The sequence below is a fragment of the Antechinus flavipes genome, chromosome 2 (assembly GCF_016432865.1).
Source record: "Antechinus flavipes isolate AdamAnt ecotype Samford, QLD, Australia chromosome 2, AdamAnt_v2, whole genome shotgun sequence".
NCBI lineage: Eukaryota > Metazoa > Chordata > Mammalia > Dasyuromorphia > Dasyuridae > Antechinus > Antechinus flavipes.
This window is the reverse complement of record NC_067399.1, coordinates 297,026,354-297,050,548: the sequence shown is the minus strand read 5'-3', so window position 1 is coordinate 297,050,548 and position 24,195 is coordinate 297,026,354. Positions and strand designations below refer to the sequence as shown.

General features: G+C 31.6%; 1 protein-coding gene across 1 annotated transcript in view; it reads right to left on the bottom strand.

Annotated features, from left to right (window-relative positions):
* RPS6KA5 (ribosomal protein S6 kinase A5) overlaps positions 1 to 24,195 on the bottom strand; it is a 204,657-nt gene that overhangs the window by 38,045 nt on the left and 142,417 nt on the right. The window contains exons 8-13 of the mRNA XM_051977407.1: positions 20,078 to 20,228; positions 16,126 to 16,287; positions 14,387 to 14,512; positions 13,867 to 14,000; positions 12,663 to 12,756; positions 8,276 to 8,446 (exon numbers count right to left, since the gene is read on the bottom strand). Of these exons, the coding sequence (XP_051833367.1) occupies positions 8,276 to 8,446; positions 12,663 to 12,756; positions 13,867 to 14,000; positions 14,387 to 14,512; positions 16,126 to 16,287; positions 20,078 to 20,228 (838 nt within the window). The remainder of the gene's footprint in view (positions 1 to 8,275; positions 8,447 to 12,662; positions 12,757 to 13,866; positions 14,001 to 14,386; positions 14,513 to 16,125; positions 16,288 to 20,077; positions 20,229 to 24,195) is intronic.

The window sequence follows — 24,195 nt, the reverse complement described above, 5'->3', positions numbered from 1 at the left end:
TTCTTTCTAATCTTAGCTTCATCAGTTTTATTTATGTAAAATCTTCAAAATTTGCTGTAATCAAATTATCCAATTATATATCTTATAATGCTCTATTTTTCTTGTTTGGTCATACATTCTTTCCTTTTCCACAGATTTGACAGATATAAACTATTCCTTGCTCTCCCAATTTGATAATGGTATCACCTTTTATGTCTAACCCATTTTGACCTTTTCTTGGTATATGGTGTAGGATATTGACCTATACCTAGATTTTCTCCTTTTTACTCTCTCCCTTTGCCTCTTTACTCAATATCATATGGACCTTCTTCCCAAGAGACTAAAGGAGTTTATTTTCTCTCTTTGTTAGCCTTTGACTAGAACAGGGTACATCATAACTCCTCTATCTTCTTCCTCTTTTGTTCCTTTTAACACACCCTTTCAGGCTGCAATATTGTCCCATTTAAAAAAACAACATTTATTCACTTATAGGCAGAGTGCTATAAAATTTCATTCATGAATTGAATTGTCCATCCTGCTTCTCTACTACTGCTTCTATTTGACTAATTTTCCATCTTTATCTACTTATGTATATTTAGAAAGTAGTCTCTTTCTAATTTCTTTTTTTATTATAGCTTTTTATTTACAAGTTATATGCATGGGTAATTTTACAGCATTGACAATTGCCAAATCTTTTGTTCCAATTTTTCCTCTCTTTCCCCCTACCCTCTAATTTCTAAATAGTCTTTCTGTTATTATTTTGTTAACATTGTAGCTGTTGTTCTCCAATGCTTTATTTGTTGTTTGGAAGGTTTAAAAAGCAAAAAAAAAAAACAACTCTTCAGGTTTGATTTTCTTCCTAAAAATATTTTTGAATGTCTCTTTGTTACTGAATGTTCTTTTTTTTTTTTTTCATTCATAGTTATGCTCAGATTTCAAAATAGGCCACTTTAGGCTGTATCTTGAACTCTACAGATCATCAGAACACATTAAGCTATTTCCTTTGGTGTTACCTGCAGGGTGTAGAATAGTCCTAGATTATTCAAATTTCCTTTCTTTTATATCTAAGGCCTTTCTCTTGGTTGTTTATAATTTTTTTTCAATGGAAATTGTCAAAAATTAAATGTTAACATTTAAAATGTTAAAGTTTGCAGCCTCAGTTTTTTTTTTTTAATTGTTCTTTTCCTAGGATAATCTAAAATTTTTTGATTGGCACTTTGTTTTATGTTTTCATACATTCTGGGCAATTTTCTTGTATTATTTTCTTGCATTATGGTATATAGGTTTTGGGGAGGTTTTTTTGGCTTATCAAGTTTTTCTCGAAGACAGCATTTGTAAATTATCTCTACACATTCTGTCTTCAAGATCAGTATGTTTTGTTTGGAAAACATGTTTCTCTTAAAGTTACTGCTTTTTTGCTTCTTTTCTTCCATATTATTCTTTACTTCTATGTGTTTGCTTTCCAGTGAATTATTCTTTCTTTTGTTTCTTTTAATAAGACATCACTGTGGAATAATTTTTTTCCATTTTGCCAATTATTTTTACTATGCTGGCAATAAATTCTCTCAATTCTTACTCCTCTTTTGGAGTATTCAGGGACAGTGTGCTGTGGTCCATGATCTCTTCAAAATTCACAGGGTTCTCTTATTAGGTGTTGAATCAATTCCCTTAATTTTGTAGCACTTACAGATTCCTGAAGGTGTGTTTTTTTGTTGTTGTTGTTGTTTTGTTTTTTACTATATCTGGAGGTCATATTTCCTTCTGCTGTTAATGATTTCCCTGTTGATATATGTTTATGTTTAATTTCTTCCTCTTCAGACTTACCTTCTCTCCTCCCCCCCCCCCCCTCCCCGCAACTTACTTTTCTCTATTGCTCCCTTTCTGACTCTTTTGTGGGTTCTCTAGTACCTCGATCTCAAAAGTGTTTTAGTCTTCTACCTTACTGAAAAATTCACAGTTCATAATATGCAACTTTAGCCCCAGGGGACTTCCTTCTGGCAAGATAGAATTAACCTCAGATGGATGATAAGCTCTTTCTTTCAATCTTAGTGAAATGCTGCATAATGTCCCAACACATGCCTTGTCTAGTTCCCTCTGATCCTCAGTTCTCTGGCCAACTGGCCAGAGTGCTGCCATACTACGACTGCAGCCTCAGCAAAATTTTGCCATTTGGAATCTGGCTCTCTGAGACACTAGGAGAAGAGAGTGTCAGGGAGAAGAGTTGAATTCTATTACTAGTAGATATGTTCAACCCTATTTCCCTTGCTTCTTCACTCAGGCTGTGCTCTGCTACAAGCATAGATTGTTGCCAGATGGCTATCAAGACATTTCTGCTGCTCTGAATAGAATATGGATCTCTAAAGACATTGAAGGATAGGGGAGCTGGAACATGGAATTGAGTTCCATTATGAGCCCTGGGTCAGCTTGTACAGCAACCTTATTGTCAGGGAATGTGAGAAGTTGCGCAGGGATATTAATTGGCCCTTAGGGGATGGGGAATAGTGACTTTCTCTGTTAGTTAATTGACTTTTTAACCTTTTTTTGAATTTTTAGTGTTTCAGGCTATGGAGAGAGCTAAAAATGTCTATTTCTGCTTCCTAGTTCCTACTTTGGAATTACCATCTAAATACAGTTTCTAATTAGCTCTGGTATAACACTTTGCAAATAAATAGCAGACATATTAAAAAAATGCTAAATGGCCTTAAGTTAATAAATTTTGGAAGTAAAAGATTAAAAAATTGTATTAAAATTAAGACTTTTAAGCCTTTAAAAAATTTAAGCCTTTATAAAACATAATACAAATTTCAAACTAGACACGACAAATTGTGTTACCAGAGTAGATTATAGTGGGGTGGATAAATAGACTATTTTCAATACATGGCATCAGTTTATGATGAAGTATCTATGTATACTAAAGTATCATAAAAAAACAATATTTCATGGACTCTTCATTTCTTGTGTAATAGGGATTAATTTTAATTCCGTAAAACATTTTTCCTGAAACCTCTTTTGGATTCATTCCTTATTTTACATACCATTAAATACATAATCCAATACTTCATAATACCACATCACACTTGGATAGGTGCAACAATCTTCCTGTTTTTCCTATCCATTTTTTAGAAAGACTAATCTTCCTAAAACAATATCTCCTGATATTACTTCCCTGTTCAAAACTCTATGGTAAATAAATCATGGTGCTTTCAATTGTGTTCCTCTACCTCCACTTTCCTTATTTCTTTAAATTCTAATTATGTATCCCTTTTATATGCTTTTTATCTTTTATTGATTCTTTAGTTTTTTTTTAGAATTTTTATTTTGTTTAAAACTTAACGGTGATTAACTTATCTATTCTTAAGAGTAAATTAAAAAGCCATATCAAGACATCTAGAATCCTCCAAACATATTTTATTCTTCATTCAGGTTATTCTTTACTTTTTTCTCAGACTACAGAATGATTAATTCCAAACTGTGTCTGTGGTTATACTACTCCTTCAATCTGGAGATCAGATCTTTATAAAATTCTAATTTTTCCTTAAACTTTTCCAATAATTCAAATCAATATTGTTCATTTCCTTTCCTGACTGCCCATATTATTATCCTAAAAAACAAAATAAAATCTTAAACATATGATACTTAACAAAAAAAAAAAAAAGCTTCTTGAGGATAGAAACTATTTCATTTTTGTCTTTGTATTCCCAGTACCTAGCAAAGTATCTTGCATATAGTACTGGTTAATAAATATTTGTTGAATTGAATTACATTTTTTCTTATTTAATTGTTTATTGTCTTGGCTTTGTTTCCCCAACAATATTTTAAGAAATGGGTTGAACCATTGGTCATTTTCTTTTAATACTAAGAGCATGGGAGAGCTACCTAGGTATATACGCCCTAAGACTCTGTTATATGCCCCTTTATCAGCAATCTCTTCATTACAGCAGTTTTCATCTTTTTATAGATGACTTTTTAGATGTCAGCCTTCAGTTAGCTCTTAAACTTCAGTCTAGCCTCACTAATTGCCTATTAGACATATTCAACTGGATATCCTCTAAGAAACTGAAATTGTACTTTTCTAAAACAAAACATTATTTTATTTCACCGTCCTACAATTTTCCTCACCTTTCTGACTTCTTTATTTCTATTGAAGAAACCCACCATCCTTCCGGTTACCTAATTTTTGTAACCTTTTAGTTTTCCTTGACTCTTTCCCCTACTTACTAAAATATATATAATCAACTAATAAGCCTTAAAGATTCTACCTTCCTAGTATATCTCACATTCATTCATACTCTCTCTTGCCTCTAAGATAAAATATAAACTTCTCTGTTTGGTTTTTAAAGTCCTTTACAATTTGGCTTCAACCTACCAGGCTTATTGCATACTATCTAATTTACTAAAACTATATTTTAGTCAAAAAAGACTTTTTCCTGTTTCCCATAAGATATCCATCTTCTGTTTCTGTTAGTCTGTTTGCACAAACTAACTTCCATTACTACTGAAATGCATTTTCTGTATTTAGCTATTTTCCTTCAAAGTCATATAAAATACTATTACCCCAGGGAAGCCCTTCTTTCCCCTAGTACATTTATATATATATTTAACATACATTACTTTATGAATCACATTGGGAGAGAAAAATCAGAGCAAAAGGGAAAAACTATGGGGGAGATTAAAAAAAAAAAAAAAAACCAGAAAAAGAAGTGAACAAAGCAGGTACTGATTTACATTTAATCTCCTTAGTTCTTTTTCTGGATGTAGATGGCATTTTCTGTCCAAAGTCTAATTGGGATTGCTTTGGATCCATTTTTTTTGGATTTCTATTATCTTCATATACCACAACCTGTTCAGACATTCCTCAATTGATGGGCACCTACTCATTTTCCAATTCTTTGCTACCACAAAAAGAGCTGCTACAGACTTTTTTTTTACATGTGGGTCCCTTTCCCTTTTTATGATCTCTTTGAGATACAGGCCCAGTAGTAACACTGCTAGATCTCTTCTCTTAGTTCTTGTGAGTTTGATAGCACTTTGGGCACAGTTCCAAATTGCTCTCCAGAATGGTTGGATCAGTTCACAACTCCACCAACCATGCATTAATGTCTCAGTTTTTCCACATCCCCTCCAACATTTATCATTCTCTTTTCCTGTTATCTTAGCCCATCTGAGAGGTGTAAGGTGGTATGTCAGAGCTGTTTTAATCTGCATTTCTCTAATCGATAGTGGTTTAGAGCAAAAAATGACAATTCTACCTAAATTAGTCTGATAGTTATTGGTATAGCATTCAAAAGAGAGACTTGGACTTGACATTATTTTTCTGGGAGTCTTGTGAATAGAGATGATAACTGAACCAATTGGAAGTGATGAGATCATAAAGTCATCACAAAGTGAGAGAAAATGAAAGAAGGAAAAGGGCAGAACCCTGGGGCATAGAACTGGAGTAATATCACAAGAACTAAGAGAAGAGAGAGTATTCAGGATGTAAAGGTGAAATTCAATTCTGATTAAGAAGGATAGACTAAAAAAGGCTATCAAATTTGGCAATTAAGAAATCACTAGTAACTTTCAAGAGAGCAGATTCAATTGGAAGATGAGGTGAAAGGTAAAGGAACTAATGGCAAAGAATAGAGTTTTTTTAAAAAGTTTTTTTTAAAAGAGATTGACATTGAAAAGCAGAAAATATACAGGATGAAAATTGGCATTGTAGAGTCTAGTAAATATATATATTTTTTAAAGGATAGGAAGACTTTATTTTTGGAGATCTAGCAAAAAAGGAAGCACTGAACAAGAAGCTTACAATTAAAAAGAGCTTAGTTGTCATTAAATTTAATTGTTGAAGATTTCATCCTAAAATCAGGAGGAATAATAAAGAAATAAAAAAAGCTAAAACTACTCATTTCAACATTTTTGGTATATTAGATTTTATAATATTCAAAAATCTAACTATGTGATCTCAAATTTGCTATGATCACATGCACTATTATTCACCAAAATTAAGAATTTAATCATTTGCTAGAGGCTGAAAAAGTAACAATAAAGATTCTTTAAGCACTAAAAAAGTACATATAAGTCATGTCTAAAAGCTGGGGACATGGGAAGAGAATAGGCTAATGATCTTTTATTACAATAGAAATGTTAAAATATTACAAACATCTTAGAGAAGGACCCAAAGTTATTCTGTATTGTGATTGAACTATGATGCTCTTAAAACTACTGCTCAAAAAGCAGATGGTATAAAGGGCCTAGTACAGTGCTCAGCACATAGTAGAAACTTAATGAATGCTAATGTGTTTGATTGATTAAAGGCATGTGGCTACTGTTTTTATTTTTTAGTGACTCTAATAGTCATTATTCTGTTCTGTTCTGAAAATCTACACACTAAAGTGGAGACTGCTTCCTAATTTTTATTTCCTCTTTCCCCAAAGTACATAGTGTAGAAATTAAACAGATTTTTAGAAGAAGGTATTGGGTTTGGGGATGTATATAGTCAGAGCTAATAGGGAATAAGCATTATCATTTCTATGTTTTTTATCTTAAGTATAAAAACAAACTTTGGCATCAGTAACTAATTTTGAAATTCTAAATGAGTAAATGATAATTTTAAAAATATGTAGAATCTTATTAAAATACTTAGTGATATCATATAGTAGCAATGATTTTATCTATAAAGGAAACTAGCAATAAATGCCATATAATTTGTCACTGAAAGAAGTATAAATTTCTGATCTTAATGATTAAATATGGAATCAAAGTTGTGAGAAACACTTTAGTTTCAGAAGAATATTCTAATATTTAAAACACAAAATGAAATAATAAAGTATAGTTTCTTATAACTCTAAAACAATTACAAATTATTGCAAATTTACCTAAGAATGTATTAAATAGGCTAACAATAGAGCTAAATTAAAATATAAAAAATCTTTAAGTGTTAGATAAAAAAGTATAATAATTTTCATTTATTATATATGACCAAAAGTCAAATTTAGGACATACATATATACATATGTGAGATAATCACTAAAAAATTTAATATGTGAAAATGTGTGGTTCTATATGGATTTAAAATGATACTTAACACTTTTCAATTAAAAAATTATGCTTGTTCTTTATCTATCAAGAAAACATTTAAGTGGTGTGCTTTCACATTTAAAAATAGACTCTAATCTCTAACACAGAACACCATATTTTCAGTGGGAGGCAAGTAGGAGAGTGAGAACTGCAATGAAGGAAGCACAGAGGCTGCCTTAAGAGTTGAAGATATATGGAAGACACCCTTTTAGGCATTATCTTTAATATTAATATAAGTATATGAGCTATTACAGCCACTGAAAACTAAATCTTAAATATGTTTATAACTGTATTTGTGTGATCCAAAGATACCTGTGTTAAAAAACCAAGTTATTTAAATTAAAGCCATGAATTCTGTTTCTAGAGAAATATCTGCTATGGCCTTTCTAATGTGGAAATAAGCTTCAAATAAATTATTATTTAAATGCTATTTAAGGTACAATATAATCATTGAACATTAAAAATAACTATATGTTTTAAAAGAGAGAACAAATGTTTTTGTGCTAAGCTAATGGGAATTCATTAGTATAAAATTATCAGTTATATAATAACAGGAATAATAGGTTCATTCAAAAACAGTAAAATTACTGTTTTTCTCATTTAGTTTTCTAAAGAAGGCTTTAAAGTTCACAATTTGCTATTTTAAAAAGATCTATTTGAAAGACTAATCCATTAGAAATGAGAAATCCACAAAATGCTGCTACAATTGTAGAAGTGATTGCATAGTTAATATAAATCATACCACCACAGCATTTAAAAATGTGGATATAACACAATTAAATAAACTAAGGAAATTAAATTAAGATATTAGCAATGCAACTCTTTAAATTTCTATTCATGGAGAAAAAACTAAATTGGAAAGGTAAAAAAAAAAAATGCTTTCTAAATATATCATTAAAAATCCCTAATACAGTATGTATGTTTGACAATATTTCTTGAATTTTGTTATAAAATTTCCACTGTTAATTTTAGTTTACAACTGTTGCATAAAGTGTTTATTCCATAAAAGGATCTCTCACACTTACAAGTATAACTTCAAGATGATCAATTGGTTAAAAAAAAAAAAAAAAAAAGAATAGTTCCTTTGAGATTAAAAAAGAAAGGAAAAAAGAAATCTAAGAAGCATGCTTTTAGGTTTTTTTTTTCTATTTAAGAAGATACCCTAGAAGTAGAAAGAACAAATCATTGAATAAGTAATAATGATGCTATGTAAGATCATACTATTCTATACCTCAGGCTTCAGATCTCTATGTACCACGCCCACATCATGCATGTGGCTTACAGCTGAAACAAGCTTCCGCATGATATAACTGGCTTCGGTCTCACTGAAGTGTTTCTTTTTCTTAATTCGTTCAAAGAGTTCTCCTCCATTCAGAAGTTCCATCACCAGAAATGTGTGAAGCTAGAAAACAAATACATTTGTGTGTGGAATCTTTAATACAAGTAAGTCTGTTGTTAAAGTTAAGTTAAATCTTTATAACATTTTAGATAATTTATTATGAGCATTATCAATTGTGTTTTACACTTTGATAAGTCAAAGGTTTAGTCAGTGAAGGCTTATTTTCTGTTGATACAATTCATGATCCCTTCAAATGTTCCCATTTTGTACTCAGTCCATGATTTTCCATCATTCATTCATATAAGGTTTACCTAATCTGTCGGAGAACTTTTCAGAGGTGTGATGCAACACTTGGCCTGTCTATCTATTGTCCCTCATTTTCACTGAATAATTAGGGTTTGTGAAATGTTTAAAATTTACTTTATTTTTAAATTTTTTGGTTCAGATCTATGACTTCACTGGTATAGGAAACTTATGGGAAGGAAACTCTATCAGTACAGATCAACTGTTTTGCAACTCAAAATCTTATTAAAGAGTAGTCAGCATCACTGAGATATTAAAATGATTGTCCCAGGGTAACACAGGCAGTGTTTGTGAGAGGTAAGACTCCAACTCTGCTTTTCTTGATTATTAAGGCTCTCTCGCCATAAAATCAGTCAAATCCCTTAATTTATATGTATTTCAAAATATATAATCTCCTTGTTGAAATAACATATATTCAAAGTGATAAAGGGAAAAAGAGGAAAATTATGTCTCTTTATAATTTCATTTAGGTGATAATGGAAAAATCTAAAATACCATAGTAAAATATTTGCTTATTTTTTCCTTTTATGTTTTCCTGGGAATTCCATGCAATTCATTGGTGCTATATAAAAGAAAAAATGGTGAAATTTAAGCTTGAGGACATGGACTTAAAACCTAGTTTTGCTACTTATTATCTGTTGAGCCAGAATTTGTAGCTGAACCACATGTCTCAGCCCATTTTTCATGTGTAAAACAAAGAATTGTACTAGATGATCTTTGCGGTCTCTTCTGATTCTAAATCCATAATCCTAGATGGTCTCGGTTTTTAACTTTGAATCTTTGGAGAAATTTTAGAGAGCCCAGGAATTTAGATGGGAGGAAAAACTGCATTTTTATTTCTACTACTTTTTGAAATTTTTCATTTTCTTCAATTATGAATGTAAGGAAACAAAACATTTTTAGAAGAAGTCTCTGGGAGTCAATGATATTAAAAAGATTAGGTATCCCTTCTTTATGGAAGTACTTCTTCAACCCTCTCAATCTAATTTCTTTTATTAAGAAATAAAAATAATACCCCTTTGGTCTGGTCTGTGCTCTGAAAAATAAAGATCACAACAATTACCTTGATTCCCTGCCTAACTGAGAATATGATATAACCATTTAATATCAGATTTAACTTCAAAAGATATAAAAATGTTATTCTATCATAGAAGCTATTGGAAAACTACAGTTTTAAAATGAAATCTTAAAGAACTTTCAAGTTTAGAAAAAAGGCCAGATTAAAAATTCAGATTATAAACCTTAAGCATAGCTCCATTGTTATCTTCTTCAATAATTCAAGGATCTGTGATTTCATCTGAGTTACATATATCCTTTGTCATCACAACTTGGAAGTTAGCTTTCAACAGTTGCAGTGGCAAAAATTTTTTTGTCAATTTTAGCCAACTTGATGATGAGCATCTCTCAACTTAACTAAACTAGTTCTAAAATGATGAAGAGAAGATATGTTGGTAAGTCATCCTCCAAACCACTCTATCTCGGTAAGGCTTTCCAGACTTTCCACTACTAGCACTGACTCTGAGATGCCCAAGGACACCGCCATTTCATGATGATATACAAGACACTGATGGAAATTCACTGACATCTAACATTATTTGAATATACTATGTTTCTTTTTTGTTTAGTAAAAAAAAGAAAAAATACAATGAATAGTCTGTTAAGTGCATTTCAGCATATAATGAGGAAGTTTTAAAAGTGAATTTTTAACTCTTTAAGAAAATAACTCTTAGCTTATCAAAGACTAAGCTAATTTGAAATAATTTTTCATAGAAAGAAGGAAAAGTTTAAATACTGAATATACATTTGAGCCAGCTGGTTTCATAAAGACAATACGATTAACATTCGTAGTGTGAAGCCATACCTCTCATAGGGCTGTTGTTATTGTTACAAAAAATGGATGATCTGATAGGATGGCTCAAGAAAATCCAACAGCTCTAATAGAAAATCAATCAACCAATAAATGCCTACATACTGTGGTAGGTACTAGGGATATAAACACAAAAAGGACATAATCCCTGCATTCAAGTAATTAAGAAAAAAATTTTAAACACAAATCCTACTGATGATGTGTTAATAGAATCTTCAAAATGAGAAGAATATCAAATCTATATAATAAAGTATGGGATTATATCACATAAAAAGCAATTTGTTCTGATAGCTCCTCTGTACAAAAAGTAGTAAGTAGCACAAAACTAGTACAAACACATTAACTCTTGATTCTATAAACACACACATGGCATTAGGAATCTGGTACCTGAGATCTGCTGCCAACCTGCTAGTCAAGGGTCAATCCCCAGTAATGCCACTTGCTTGGAGATTAATCTAAGGTTTTTCAATGCATAGTAGCTTCAGAATTCTAGTTGGCAAGTCTTACCTCTGACTTTTAGATTGGAAATAGGTTTCACATGCCCCTTGGCATCTCTGGTGTGATATGGGGAAAGGAAGATACAGTGCCTCTCATAATTTAGCACATTAACAACACCTGAAAGTGGGAATAAGCAGGGGGAAGGGAGGAAGGAAAGAAAAAGCCAGTAATAGGAACTGGTACAGGACGAAAGTCTGGCTCTGACACTGGGAATGTCTTTTCAGAGCTATAAGTCCCAAGTGCCTTCAATTAAGTAAATTCTCTGATGCTTGACAAGAACAAAAGGACACTGCATCCAAGTGCATAGATAACTGCAGACCCAATGTTCTGGGACCCCCAAATACTATATTCTCTATCAGGTTAGCTGTATTTCAGTGCAACTTCTCTTTTCTTGTCAGGCTGCTCATACCAATCTGTTTCTTGACCTCACTATAATTCCATTATACTAGTCAGTTACTGTGGGAGATTTCAGCCAATCAGGGTATCACACTACAGTTGTCCTATCATGGTTCAGACATGCTGAGAGAATGCTGGGAGAAAAGGAAAAATAGAGACTAGCACTTGAACTCTGGTTTCAAACTGATTTTACTATCTAGAATAGGGTAAATAAGAACAAGTTCCCACTTTTTGGAGTCTCCTTTACTATTTGCCTAAAGAAGCTAGGATGTGAGGCTTCAAGAGCTCTGCTGGGAAAGAAGGGACTGCTGAGAAACTATCTATGCAGTTCTGGGGAAGGAAGGTCTCCTAGGAATTAGGTTATAGCTATGGTAGTTTAATCATTTAAAAAATGTAGCTAGCAGCAGTGATAACATTGTCCAGATGCCTCCAACATTTAACCCTTGTACCATCATCAACCCTTCCTTCCTTTAATTAAGTGCAATTTGATTCCTTTTAATAAACATTTATCAAGGGTTACTACTATATGAGTTAGGGTATGTACTAGGCAACAGGAAAACAAAGATGAAATGTTTATTAAAGGTTTTCTTTCATTTTATGTGCAATTTCACATAACTACATACTTAGTTTGGATAGGTATATAAATCTGATATAAAGATGTTGAAGAGGGGAATGGGTGTTGCTCCAATGGGATGAAGAATTTCTTTCCTACCATAACCTGTAATAGCTCTCAAAATGGCATTAAAGTCATAAAAAGATTGCCAAATGAGCTACATGGTTTCATTTTTGCCAACAGGTATTCTTTCAAATTAAAAATAAATCACCATCAGGGTATACTATTTGAATATTAATTGCTATTAGTATTTGAAGTAACCAATTTTTTGTTAAAGTCACTTCCTTAAAACTACCGGAACCCACCAAAAAAAGGAGAAATATGGACAAAATACAAAATAAATGTTTACAGACAAGTTAGATATTTGATCAAGGAAATGTACTTCTCAACATTTTGAGGATTAAAGGGAGGGATACTGGAAAAATAAAGGATAGATACCCCCTACATTCACTGATTTTGGAGAGTCTCTTAAAAGTACATAAAAGAGAAAATTAATATGTAGTCTAATATTAGTATATAAATGGTATATGTTTATATCAAACCATCCTATCAGTTAATGGTAGGCAAAGAAATGATAATGTTCATGTTTAGTAGTGAAATACCTGATCATGATAAACTTCATACAACTTCACTATATTGGGGTGTCCTTCACAGAGTTTCAAAGCTGTTATTTCTTTCTGAGTGTTGGCTTCCATTCTGTAAAATGAAGCAGCCACATTGTACCAATCTATTCAAGCATATTTCCAATTCAATACTACTCTAAATCTAATTTTGTTTTATTTAATGTGTACCAAGAACTTAATATCAGTGTCAGGGCAGAAAATCAAAATTTCTGTGAAAGTAATGACTTGTACAGTTCATTTGGACATGTAATCCATTTATTTCAGAGAAAATCACTGTCAGTTTCCCAAAAGCCAGTCAAATGACAACACTCCCTATTTCTTATAATTTGGTTATTGTATTATATAATACAATCATAGACATCAAAATAATCATTTGTCAAAAAGAACACATCTCTATGCTAGTTCTAATAATAACCCTTGATAAGCTAATATCTTTTTTTTATTTTGGAAATGTTTTATTAATGATTTAAAAAATATTGTCATGCTTCAATGACTCATTCCACACTATGCTCTCCAAAAAAAAACCCTCCCTTATAAAAAGGAAATAAGTAAAGCAAAACAAATCAATATACTTTGGCAATGCTAGACTAATTTCTAGGGGAAAGTAATTGTATACATTCAATAGCATCTAAAAAGCCCAGGTAAATCTGATTATTATAACACCAAATAAAACTATCCCAGTTAAACATCAGTGTCTGAAGCATAGAACCTTTTTTTAATTAAAAATGCATTATAAGGATGCATGCTGCCTTTGAATAAATGTTATTATCATACAGCACAATATCAAATTTAAAATATTATTTTGAAACAGTATAATGGGAAGGACACTAGAGAAGGAAATAAAAGAAAAATGTTAAAATTATGAATCATCCACTTATGAGTAGTTATATGACTTTGATTAAGCTGCTTAACTTTTCAGTTTTCTTCATCTGTAAAATTAGAATAAAAATACATGTATAAGCTAGTTCTCACAGAGTTATTGTGAAAAATAAAATAATGTATGTTAAATTGTGATGTAAAGTATTAAATAAAAGTATGTTATTATAAACCAAAGAATTGACCCTCTGAGTACAATCCTAAAAATATTTAGATTCATGATTTTTAAAAACAATTTCATTTATAAAATTAATTAGATGTTATGGGGTACAAAAGCACAAATTTCTTTTTTCAAAAACATTCATACCTTTTACTTATTATTTTGACTGCATATTCTTGGTTGCTTTTTCTGTGCAAGCATTTTCGACAAATTGAAAAACTTCCTTCTCCCAATGGCTTGTCTTTAAGATCTAGGTCATAGTGCTGATAAAAAGGAGAGTCCTGGAAATAAATCAACAATATATAACTTAAAGAAATGACATTAACATATAACTGAAAGTAAAATAATCTTAGAATATTGATTAATATTTGATATTCACTAAAAATAAAGTTCTAAAATATGTTTCATTTTTATCTTTCATCCTTGTTAAAATTCACTTAAATTATGTAATCCTATTACATTGTTTTTAAAAGCTTATACCAACCTTCAACAATTTTCTGGAACTAAAGGTACAAATATCACATCTTCAGGGTATATTTTTTCTCACATTAGAACTTTAATATATCAAAGCCCTCTTAAGAAAAAAAATATTACTGTTAAAAATATTCATATCAAAATTCACTCAAATCATAAATACATTATTTTGCATTAAAAAAAATCTATCTACCTTCATCATTGCACTCCTAGCAACATTTGTCACTCCTGGACGTTCAATTTCCATGTGAAACTGAAGAGGATCTATGACAGCTGCATTGCGTTTAAATAAGATAGAAGGAGCAACAAAAGAATATCCCTGAAGGTGGAGAGAAGTTAAAAAAAAATAAAGATAAAGGTTTAGATCTTAAAGACTGAAAACATTAAGTTAAGCTTAATTCTAGGACTCTAGAATTTTTGAACAAAGATAAAATAACAATTAAGAGATGGATAGTTATTATTTTATTTAAGGTTAAGAAACATTTTTGTTAAAAATCAAGAGGTAGGTAGTAGCTTTCTAGAAGAAAAAATATACCATCTTCTGGTATAGTTAAAATTAGTTTAAAATCAAGACATTTTAAAATAAAAAATAAGATTCCTAACTTCAATTCTTTTTTCATTGGTGACAAATACACACATTTCAAAGTGGTTAGATTCCAAAGAAATATATAGTTAGGATCTTAAAAACAAGCTGGGTTGATATTAGAACAAGTGCTACTTTAAATTGGGGAAGTGGATTTCACCAAACAAGTTAACAATTTATGAACACTTGATCCTATTCTGGATTAATTTAGCCCAGTTAAATTTAAAATTAAAGTTTCATTCAACTCACAAACATGACATAGCACACCAATGCAATGATACAGAATAATTATGCTTAATCTTAGATAATACAAACAAATAATATATTTACTTGTATTTATATTCCATGATTTAAAGAAATAAAACCTATTGGAGTATAGTAGAAGTCCTTTTAAAATTGTAAAATCTTTTAAAAATGCTCTTAAGTAGAAAGTGGTTAAGATTAATTATTAAGCAACATAAAATATGAAACCAAACAATAGAAAAGATCAACATTTTATTCTTTACAGAAATAAAATAATTCAGCACACTTTCTAAAAATAGTTTCAAGAAATAAAAAGTCTGGGGCAGCTAGGTGGCGCATTTGGATAGAACACCCTCCCTGAAGTCAGGAGGACCTGAGTTCAAATTTAGTCTCAGACACTTCACACTTCCTCGCTGTGTTGTGTGACTCTGGGCAAGTCATTTAACTCCAATTACCTCAGGGAAAAAAAAAAGAAATAAAAAGCTTTCACTTATTACAAATAAATTAATTCCTTTTGTATATCAAACTTTTTTGGGGATGGGGGCTGATTCTATGATTTTATCAATGCAGAAAACATCTAGAACACTGGTAGAATATTTTGCCAATTGCTGAGGCAACTGGAGTTAAGTGATTTGTCCAGGGCCACACAGCTAGGAATTATTAAGTGTCTGAGACCAGATTTGAACTCAGGTCCTCATGATTTCAAGGCTGGTGCTCTATCCACTGTGCTATCTACCTGCCCCCACAGAAAATTTTAAATGGGTTACTGAGGACTACAGTCCCTAAGTATCAGAAGTAGAACTTAAATTCAGGTCTTCTTGACTCTAAAGGTGGCTCTCTACTTAGAACACCATGCTGCTTCTCATAAAGCAATATCAAACTCTTAAAATACATTGTGTTTAATAAACCATAATATCTAGCAAATATAATTTATAATTGTAGCCTTACAATATCCCCTTGAACTAAATTATGAAAAATTTTAAAAACATTTTCTTAAATGACTGTCAAAACTATGTAAAAATAGGGAAAAACAAGTAATTTATTTTCTAAACACATATGCATTGAAAATATAAATGTATTTAGATAAATGTGCTTCTTGAGATTACCTGAAATAGCCTCTCTGAACTCTGAGGGAGAGCTGCAGGAGAATATGTGGGATCCATTTCTGTAAATTCTTCTGCAAAATTACTGACATCTAACTCATCCCGGATTACTGGTTTAAATGGTGCTGGCACTTTTTTGGCAGCTAAATCATCCCAATTTATTTTCTAAAACAAAAAAGGAAAATTAAAATTAAGAAATAATTAACAAAATAAGACAATAAAAGAAGGCATGTTTTTGAATATAATCACTAAATTTTAACCAACTAGACTAAATAAAGGTAGTTAAAACTTTAAATTCAATAATTTAAAAAAATTCAAACCACAACTATCACAGGATTATTTCAGAAGGCAACTTCTAAAAGATACCATATGTTTTAAAATACTATGGTAGCCTCCAGGGGGCACTGCAATATCTTAGTTTATAATCAAAAAGAAAAAAAATTCTTTGATCCAGAAGTTTCTTGAAAGGTAGCAAGCTAAAGCAAAAATACAAAAAAAATTTAAGTTCTTCCCAGAAATCAGCTGCTATTAAATTGTTCTTTTCTGATACAATTTAGAATTGTGAAAAGTCCTCTTCTTGCCCTTAATTTCATTCTTCATTCCCAAAAAACACAGAACTCTCACCAATCTCAAATCTCAATTCTTTCCCCTAATGATCACCTCCCCTTTCCTTTTCAGCACTGAATATAAGTTGTCTGATCCTATTCCTTAGTTCTCCAACCCCCAGACAATAGATTGTTTGTGAAGAAAGTGATATTTAGAAGAGGAAAGAATATATGGTCTCATGGAGGGTTTAAGGAGTTTCTAAATACTAAAAATATTATAATAAAACATCATTTTCAAGTTTTTTCTCAATTCCCCTTAATTCTATTTTTCCATAGCAATATTTACACTGATTATAAAAAGTTTTTGATGGCACTAGACTAAAGTTATAATCTGACACCTTTCATTTATATTTTTGTCCTTCCTAGTACTTCAATGAGTTCAATCTTATAAAATCTTAAAAAAACAAACCCATAATCTCAATACATTCCCCTAAATGTTTATTTCAAAAAATCTTTTAAAATCATTTTTGGTATGTAAGGGTGAGGCAGTGATTAGTGAACAATAGGGACCATGTAATAGAAATTAATAGCATGGAAACTAATTTAAAAAATCTGATGAACCTATATAATCCTATAGACACTATTCTATTAAATTTAATCCATTAATACAAAATGTTTTCTTATGCCCTCTTGTGGAAGAAGTGGGAATAAATATGATCAAAGAATTTTCAAATTTGAAGGACCCTTAAAGCTCATTCTAGTCCAATCTCTTTAGTAATAAAAATTCCATCTAAAAATCTAGAGAAGGAGCAGCTAGGTGGCGCACTGGATAGAGCACCAGCCCTGCCGTCATGAGGACCTGAGTTCAAATCTGGTCTCAGACACTTAATACTTCCTAACTGTGTAAAACTGGGCAAGTCACTTAACCCCAATTGCCTCAGGGGAAAAAAATCTAGAGAAGAAAGTGATTTGTTTAGATCAACTAGTTATAGTAAATCAAGCCTCCAAGTTCAACGCAGTTTTCACTGACAGTAATGGTTTCCATTCAAAATGAATCATCTCCTGGATCCTTGAATGGTTGGAGAGCATCCAGGAGGGTGATCTGGATATTGAAGAGTTTTGAGTTCATGACCAGGTGAAGGACATGGAGATGTTTAGTTTGGAGAAACAAAAATATACAAGGGATATGGTCAAGATCTTTAAGTACTTAAGGAGTGTCACCTGGAATAATGACCAGAATCTTTCTATTTAGGTCCAGACGTTAGAGTTATGAGTGTTATGTAGAAATTAAAAGAAAAAAAGATTTGAAGTAAAGAAAAACTTCTTAACAATTATTTATCCAGAAGTAGAATGAGTTACTTAGGCAAGCCTACACAGTACTGTGGAAAAACTTGAGTCAAAAAGTTATTGTTGATGTTCAGTTTGACTGACTCTTCATGACTCTGCGGTCCATAGCATTCCACTCCTGTCCATGGGATTTTCTTAAGTGAGAATACTGAAGTAGTTTGCCATTTCCTTCTTCAGTGGACTCAGATAAACAAAGATTAATTAGTAAGCATCTCAGACTAGATTTGAATCCAGGTCTTCCTGACTCCAGGGCAAATACACCATCCAATAAATCATCTAATCTGCCTCTGGAACCAAGCAGAGCTGAATTCAAACCTGTCTCAGACACCCAGATATTAAGTTGGGCCCCGTTTGGCAAGGCACCTAAGTCATTTATCTTATTCTTAGTTAAAATTTATAAAATGAGGTCTTTCCTAACTCTAAATCTATGGCAGTATGGTTCAGGATATATTTGACTAATCTTCTCCATTAGAAATCTTTGAAGCCTGGACATCTATTTGTCAAGAATGTCAAAGAGAGAATCAATCTTTTTTTCAGTTATGAACTGAATTGTTGGGACATCTCCCAATTCAGAAATTCAATGAATTTCACTGATTTAGGTTAATTTTTAAATCAAATTGCTCAATTTCATCTTTGAAAAGAGAGATGATATTGCCAATTTAAATACTAATTTTTCTAGGTATATGATATTTCAGAGGTTGCAGTTGTATCCTGAGAAAGTCACTTTATTTTTAGTGTTTAGTTATTTATTATCATAGAATGTAGGTTATCTTTGAAACTAAGCAGTTCTTAAAATAACTTTTGAAAATTTTGATATCATTTAGCCAAAGTTTATCCTCATAATCACATTTTTACTTTTTTGTAATCTTTATAGTAATTTCAAGTTTGTACTTACTTAAGTACAACATTTTTTAAGCCTGTAATGTAAACTGAAAATAATTTAGAGCAAGTGTTTTCTTCTGAATAGAGAATCTTGATGCTTACTCAAGGAATTTATTTTGGGAGCCGAAAAATAATAATAGCAGTTTTTTTTTTTTTTAAACTCAAAAAATTTTCTTGGTTTCAATGATTTTTCCCCTATGTCTCTTTTGGACAGATATCATAGCAAGATATTTTTTGGGAAAAAAATATCAAAAAGTTGATAGTAACTTTGGATTATAAACACTGGAAGGCCATACTTCATTGTTGCTGTTCAAGTGTTGCAGTCTTGTTCAACTCCCCATTTGGGATTTTTTGGGCAAATATAAGTAAGAGGTTTGCCACTTACTTCTTCAACTCATTTTACAAATGAGGAAACTGAAGAAATTGGGTTAAGTAACTTGTTCATGGTCACAGAGTTAGTAAATGTCTGCGACCACATTTGAATACATGACTTCCTGATTTCAGGTCCAACACTCTATCTATTGTACTACCTAGCTGTTAATGCTTTGAAACCAATAGCTTAGAAGCTAACAATGCAGCATCTTTAGAAGTATACTAAGTTTGATGGATTTATCCTGTCAGTATCATAATACAAAGAGTTTAAAAAAAAAACCTTGTCAATGACAATCTTCTGGAATTTTTCTGGACAATACTGATAAAAACAAACAACTAAATTGGTAATTACAATTATTAATCTTAAAAAAATCATAGTTAAAAACAACTATAAAAACTAAAAAAAATTCAATCCTATACTACCATAGATAAACCATCAAGAAATATGTAGATTCTGAATTAGTTGAGATATTTCTAAGAAAAAATCCCACAATACTCCATATTTGAGGCCTTATTGTAAAAGAAAAAATTTACTTGCATAAAAATTGATGAAGTGATAACAATATCACATAAACTGAGGGTGATGTAAAAAATATGGAACACTTTTCCATATAGAATACATAAAAAATTAATTTCTGGATTCAACTAATATGGTTTAATAGCATCAAATTTTAACATGATATGAGAATTGTAATGCCTTTAAAAGAAAATAGAAATAAAAATGATTAAGGGAAAGGATTATGAACAATAATTTTATATAGCATTATACACACAGAAGCCACAATAAATATTAACTGAATTCATTTCACCTGAAAGAATGGATGCTCTTTGATTTCATCTGCATCTCGTGGACCACAACCCAATCTTTTCTTAGGATCTTTCACCAAAAGATGCTGAATTATATCTTTAGCTAAAGCACTCATTTCTTGGGGATATGGAGGTTCACTTTTTAATATTCTCCTGTAAATAAATATTTCTTATTAAAATAAAGCACCCACTGTGGATGGCTAAATTAAATATTTTCTCAAGAAAACAAACATTATATATAGGATGCTTGAGATTGAATTAGACCTTGAAAAACTTTACTTAGAAACATGTTTAAACATAAGGTATTAGTTTCTTAAATGGAAGGAAATCAAGAATGGAAATTAAGGTGTCACCCTTAAATGAAAAAGTAAATACACCTTGATTTTTTTTCTTTCTACTGACTCCATCCTTGCTATCATTGATCATTTACAACTTTCCCCATTCATTAAAAACAAAATACCCATACTTGAAGTTATCATCCCCTTAAACCTTTAAACCTTTCTTCTGTTTAAACTCAAAAGTCTTAGAGGAGTCTGCACTTGTTTGTTGTTTCCATTTCTTTTCCATTCTCTCACTTATAAACAACATACATTATTGGATTAAAATATAGAGTGACATAAGGTACAGAATTGATTTGCCCAAGTTTAAGATCTCTTTCAATTTAAAAACATCATAGCATACATCACAACTAAAATTAGTGCTTAATTTGTAAATATTGTGGGGGAAAAACAAATCATACTCATCTTCCATTAATTTTTTAACCTGTATGCCATCAAATGTCAGGGTTAGCTGGAATGTAGGAAGTAGTAAAGAAGGCAGTCAGAATTATTCTCATGTATGACTTCTGATACTAGAAAAGAATAAAATCCTTCATAGAGAGAAAATGTTTTATTCTCCTGAATGATATAAGAGGGGCAAATCCTATATTTTACATATCCATATGTAAACATTATATATCCTCTACTTAAATTTTACAGCTTTATGAAATCTGATCTCAATTTATTTGTCTGGTCTTGTTGGATATTGTTCCCCCTCTAGGACACTGGATCCAGACAAAATGAACGTCCTTTTTCTTCACATATGGCAATCCATCTTCTTTTAAGATACAAAATAAGCTCTCTCTGTATATATATGTATATGTATGTATATTTACTTATATATACATACACAATACACACATACATAGGTTCTGTCACTTTATAGCATTAAGGACTATAAAATATTTTCTCTGTATGAGTCATGAACTAATAAATATAATAAAAATGCATTATTATGTAAAATTCAAAGATAAAAGAGACAATGTGGCATAATACAAAGAAGCCTTATCTCAAAATCAGATAAACTTGAATTTGAATTCCATCTCTAACATCAGATATATGACTTTAGGCAAGTCACTAAACTTTTCAAGACCAAATAACTTCTGAAGACTACAAATCATAGCATATATCAGTAGAGGGAGATCTCTCTAACTAACTAATTTAACTAAGATAACTAAGAGATCTAAACTGATTAAATCACAGAGATAGCAAGAAGGCGCAATGGATAGAGTACCAGCCTTGAATAAGGAGTACCTGAAATCATAGATCTAGGTTAAAACAACATAAAAACTATGAAATTACATTCAAAAAAGAGTGGGAAGTACTATTAAAAGCTCAAAGGTATAATAAATATGGCATAAAATGAATACAACCCCCCCCCCAAAAAAAAAAAAACAGGTTGTTTGATCTCTTGGGTTAGATGAAAAATTTCCCCTAAATGGGTGAAAAAAGCATATAATTATTCTATTTTAATACCACAATTAACTATTTCTAAGCAGGCACGCAGCAAAACTAAACTCCCCTCCTTGGCTTCAAACAAGTAGTAAGAGTTATTAAAGGAACATAACAATGGCACAATAAATTTTGACTAGATATTTTAGTGGTGCTATACCTCTTCCACAAGTAAGAGAATTGCATTTTTATTTCATGTTTTTTAGAATGAAGACCAAATCTAAATAGTAGAGGAAACCAGCAAAGATGGTAGAATATGAAAAATCACTAGACCTTCCTTCTTTCCCACAACTATTTCAATAAAGATCAAGGAAGAGCACCAATCCAAATAATGATGAAGAATCAAGAAGAAACCACAGTAAATCATTTTTCAAGCTTGTATTATTACAGGGAGAAAAGCCAGAGGTCTATGAACACGGAGGAGAGAAAACATTTCAGAAAGCTTATACAGAGACTTCAAGATGGCTTCCAGGCTGTAAACCAGGAAAAGGAATGGGATGGTTTACAGCAACAGCAACAGACCAGACCTAAGCTATATACCTTGTGTGGAACAGGAACATGAGCCAGCCTGCCGCTGAACAGATGGAACCTTGGAGCTCAGTCATGTCTTTGTAGGGGATGTCTTAGATCTCTATTCAGGGGAAGAAGCAGAATAGAAATAAGGGGCAGCTATGTGACTTTCATCACTTCTTCTCTAGATTTTTACAATAGGCAATTGATTTCCCTCCCTCAAATCTTTCAGCACTTTGGTTTATTCTACATACTACTACCAAAACAATTTTCTTTAACTTAAACATGATTATGTGATCTCCCTATTCAACCAAACCCAGTAGCTTCCAATTGCCTTTGTTATCAAATATAAACTCCTGTTTAGCTTTAACAGCTTGATACAATCTGATTGCAACTCATTTGTCCAAGATTATTTGACATTACTCCTTCTCTAGGATTTAGGATCCAGCCAAAGTAGATTTCTTTTATTCCTCACAAATAATATCCCACTTTCTTTTAAGATGCAGTATAGGCATCACATTTTACTTGAAGCCTTTTCCTGAGGCAAATTCCCTTTGCACTATTCTCCCAAGTACTAACATGTTCTCTGCCACATTACCTTGCATTTAACGACATTTGTATTGGTCACTTTATATTTATGCTGCATATATTTTTATTTCTATTTATTTCTTCACCATTAGAATGTAAGCTCATTGTGAGTATTTAATTCTTTGTATTTTTATCCCTATCCCCTATTTTGCCTGGCACAAAATAGGCATTTAACAACTTGCAGATTGACTGACATTTGACACATACAATTGACTAATGGTCCCTAGATTGCAGATCATATTTAGCTCTAGCCCACCAGACTGGGCCAAGGTCTGAAGATAAATACACTAAGGCAAGGAACAAGAATGAGCCTGCAGTTCTATCAATGTTAACCTGAAGAATTTTTTAACTAGCTGACAGGGGATATTCCAGCAATTGTTTGCTGGAATTTATTTCACCAAGGAGGTGGCCCAGAACCGAGCCTTGAATGAAGATAAAGGGCAAGTGTGGAGGTAATACATTCTAGTTGGGTACAAATGCAAAGAAGAGGAAGATGGAAAGTCAAGTTAAGGAACGGCTAGGAGTTCTGTTTGTCTGCAAAAATGAATGTATCAAGGGATGTGATATCATATAATATAAAGGGAGATTGGAAACAGATTGTGAGTAGTTTTATATGCTAAGCTGAAGAGTCTGTAATTTGTTCTATAAGCAATAGGGAACCCCTTAAAGTTTTTGAGGAGGACAATGACCTAGAAAGATTTTTGTTTTAGGAAGATTAATTTGATAGTTGTATGAGGAAGAATTAGAAAGAGGAGAAACTGGAAGTAGGAAGATCAAATAGATGGATATAATAGTTCAATTTGGAGGTAAGGACCTGAACAAGAGTGGCACTATGTGAATAGAACATAGGTAAAACAGATCAGAATTAGCATGGTGTTCTATGCAAAAGCAGGTTGTTTGAAAGGTCAAAAATGATTTTGATGATTTGAGTGACTAGGAGGATGGTAGATTTAGAGATGTTTGGAGAAGGATCTGGTTTGGGAAAAAGGATAATTTTTTCTGTTTTGAGCAGGAATTTGACATGTTGCTGGGATATTCAAGAGGAAATGTACAGCAGGCAGCTGGATGACTAGAATTCAAGAGAGAGAGAGATTAAAACCTGATATATAGATTTGAGACATATTAGTGTAAATATTATAAGTGAACCCACAGAAGCTGCTGTGAACTCCAAGGAAAAGAGTAAAGGCAGAGAACAAGGCATAGGACTAGGCATTTAGAAAATGCTACCCTTAGGATGTAGGGGATAGAAAAAT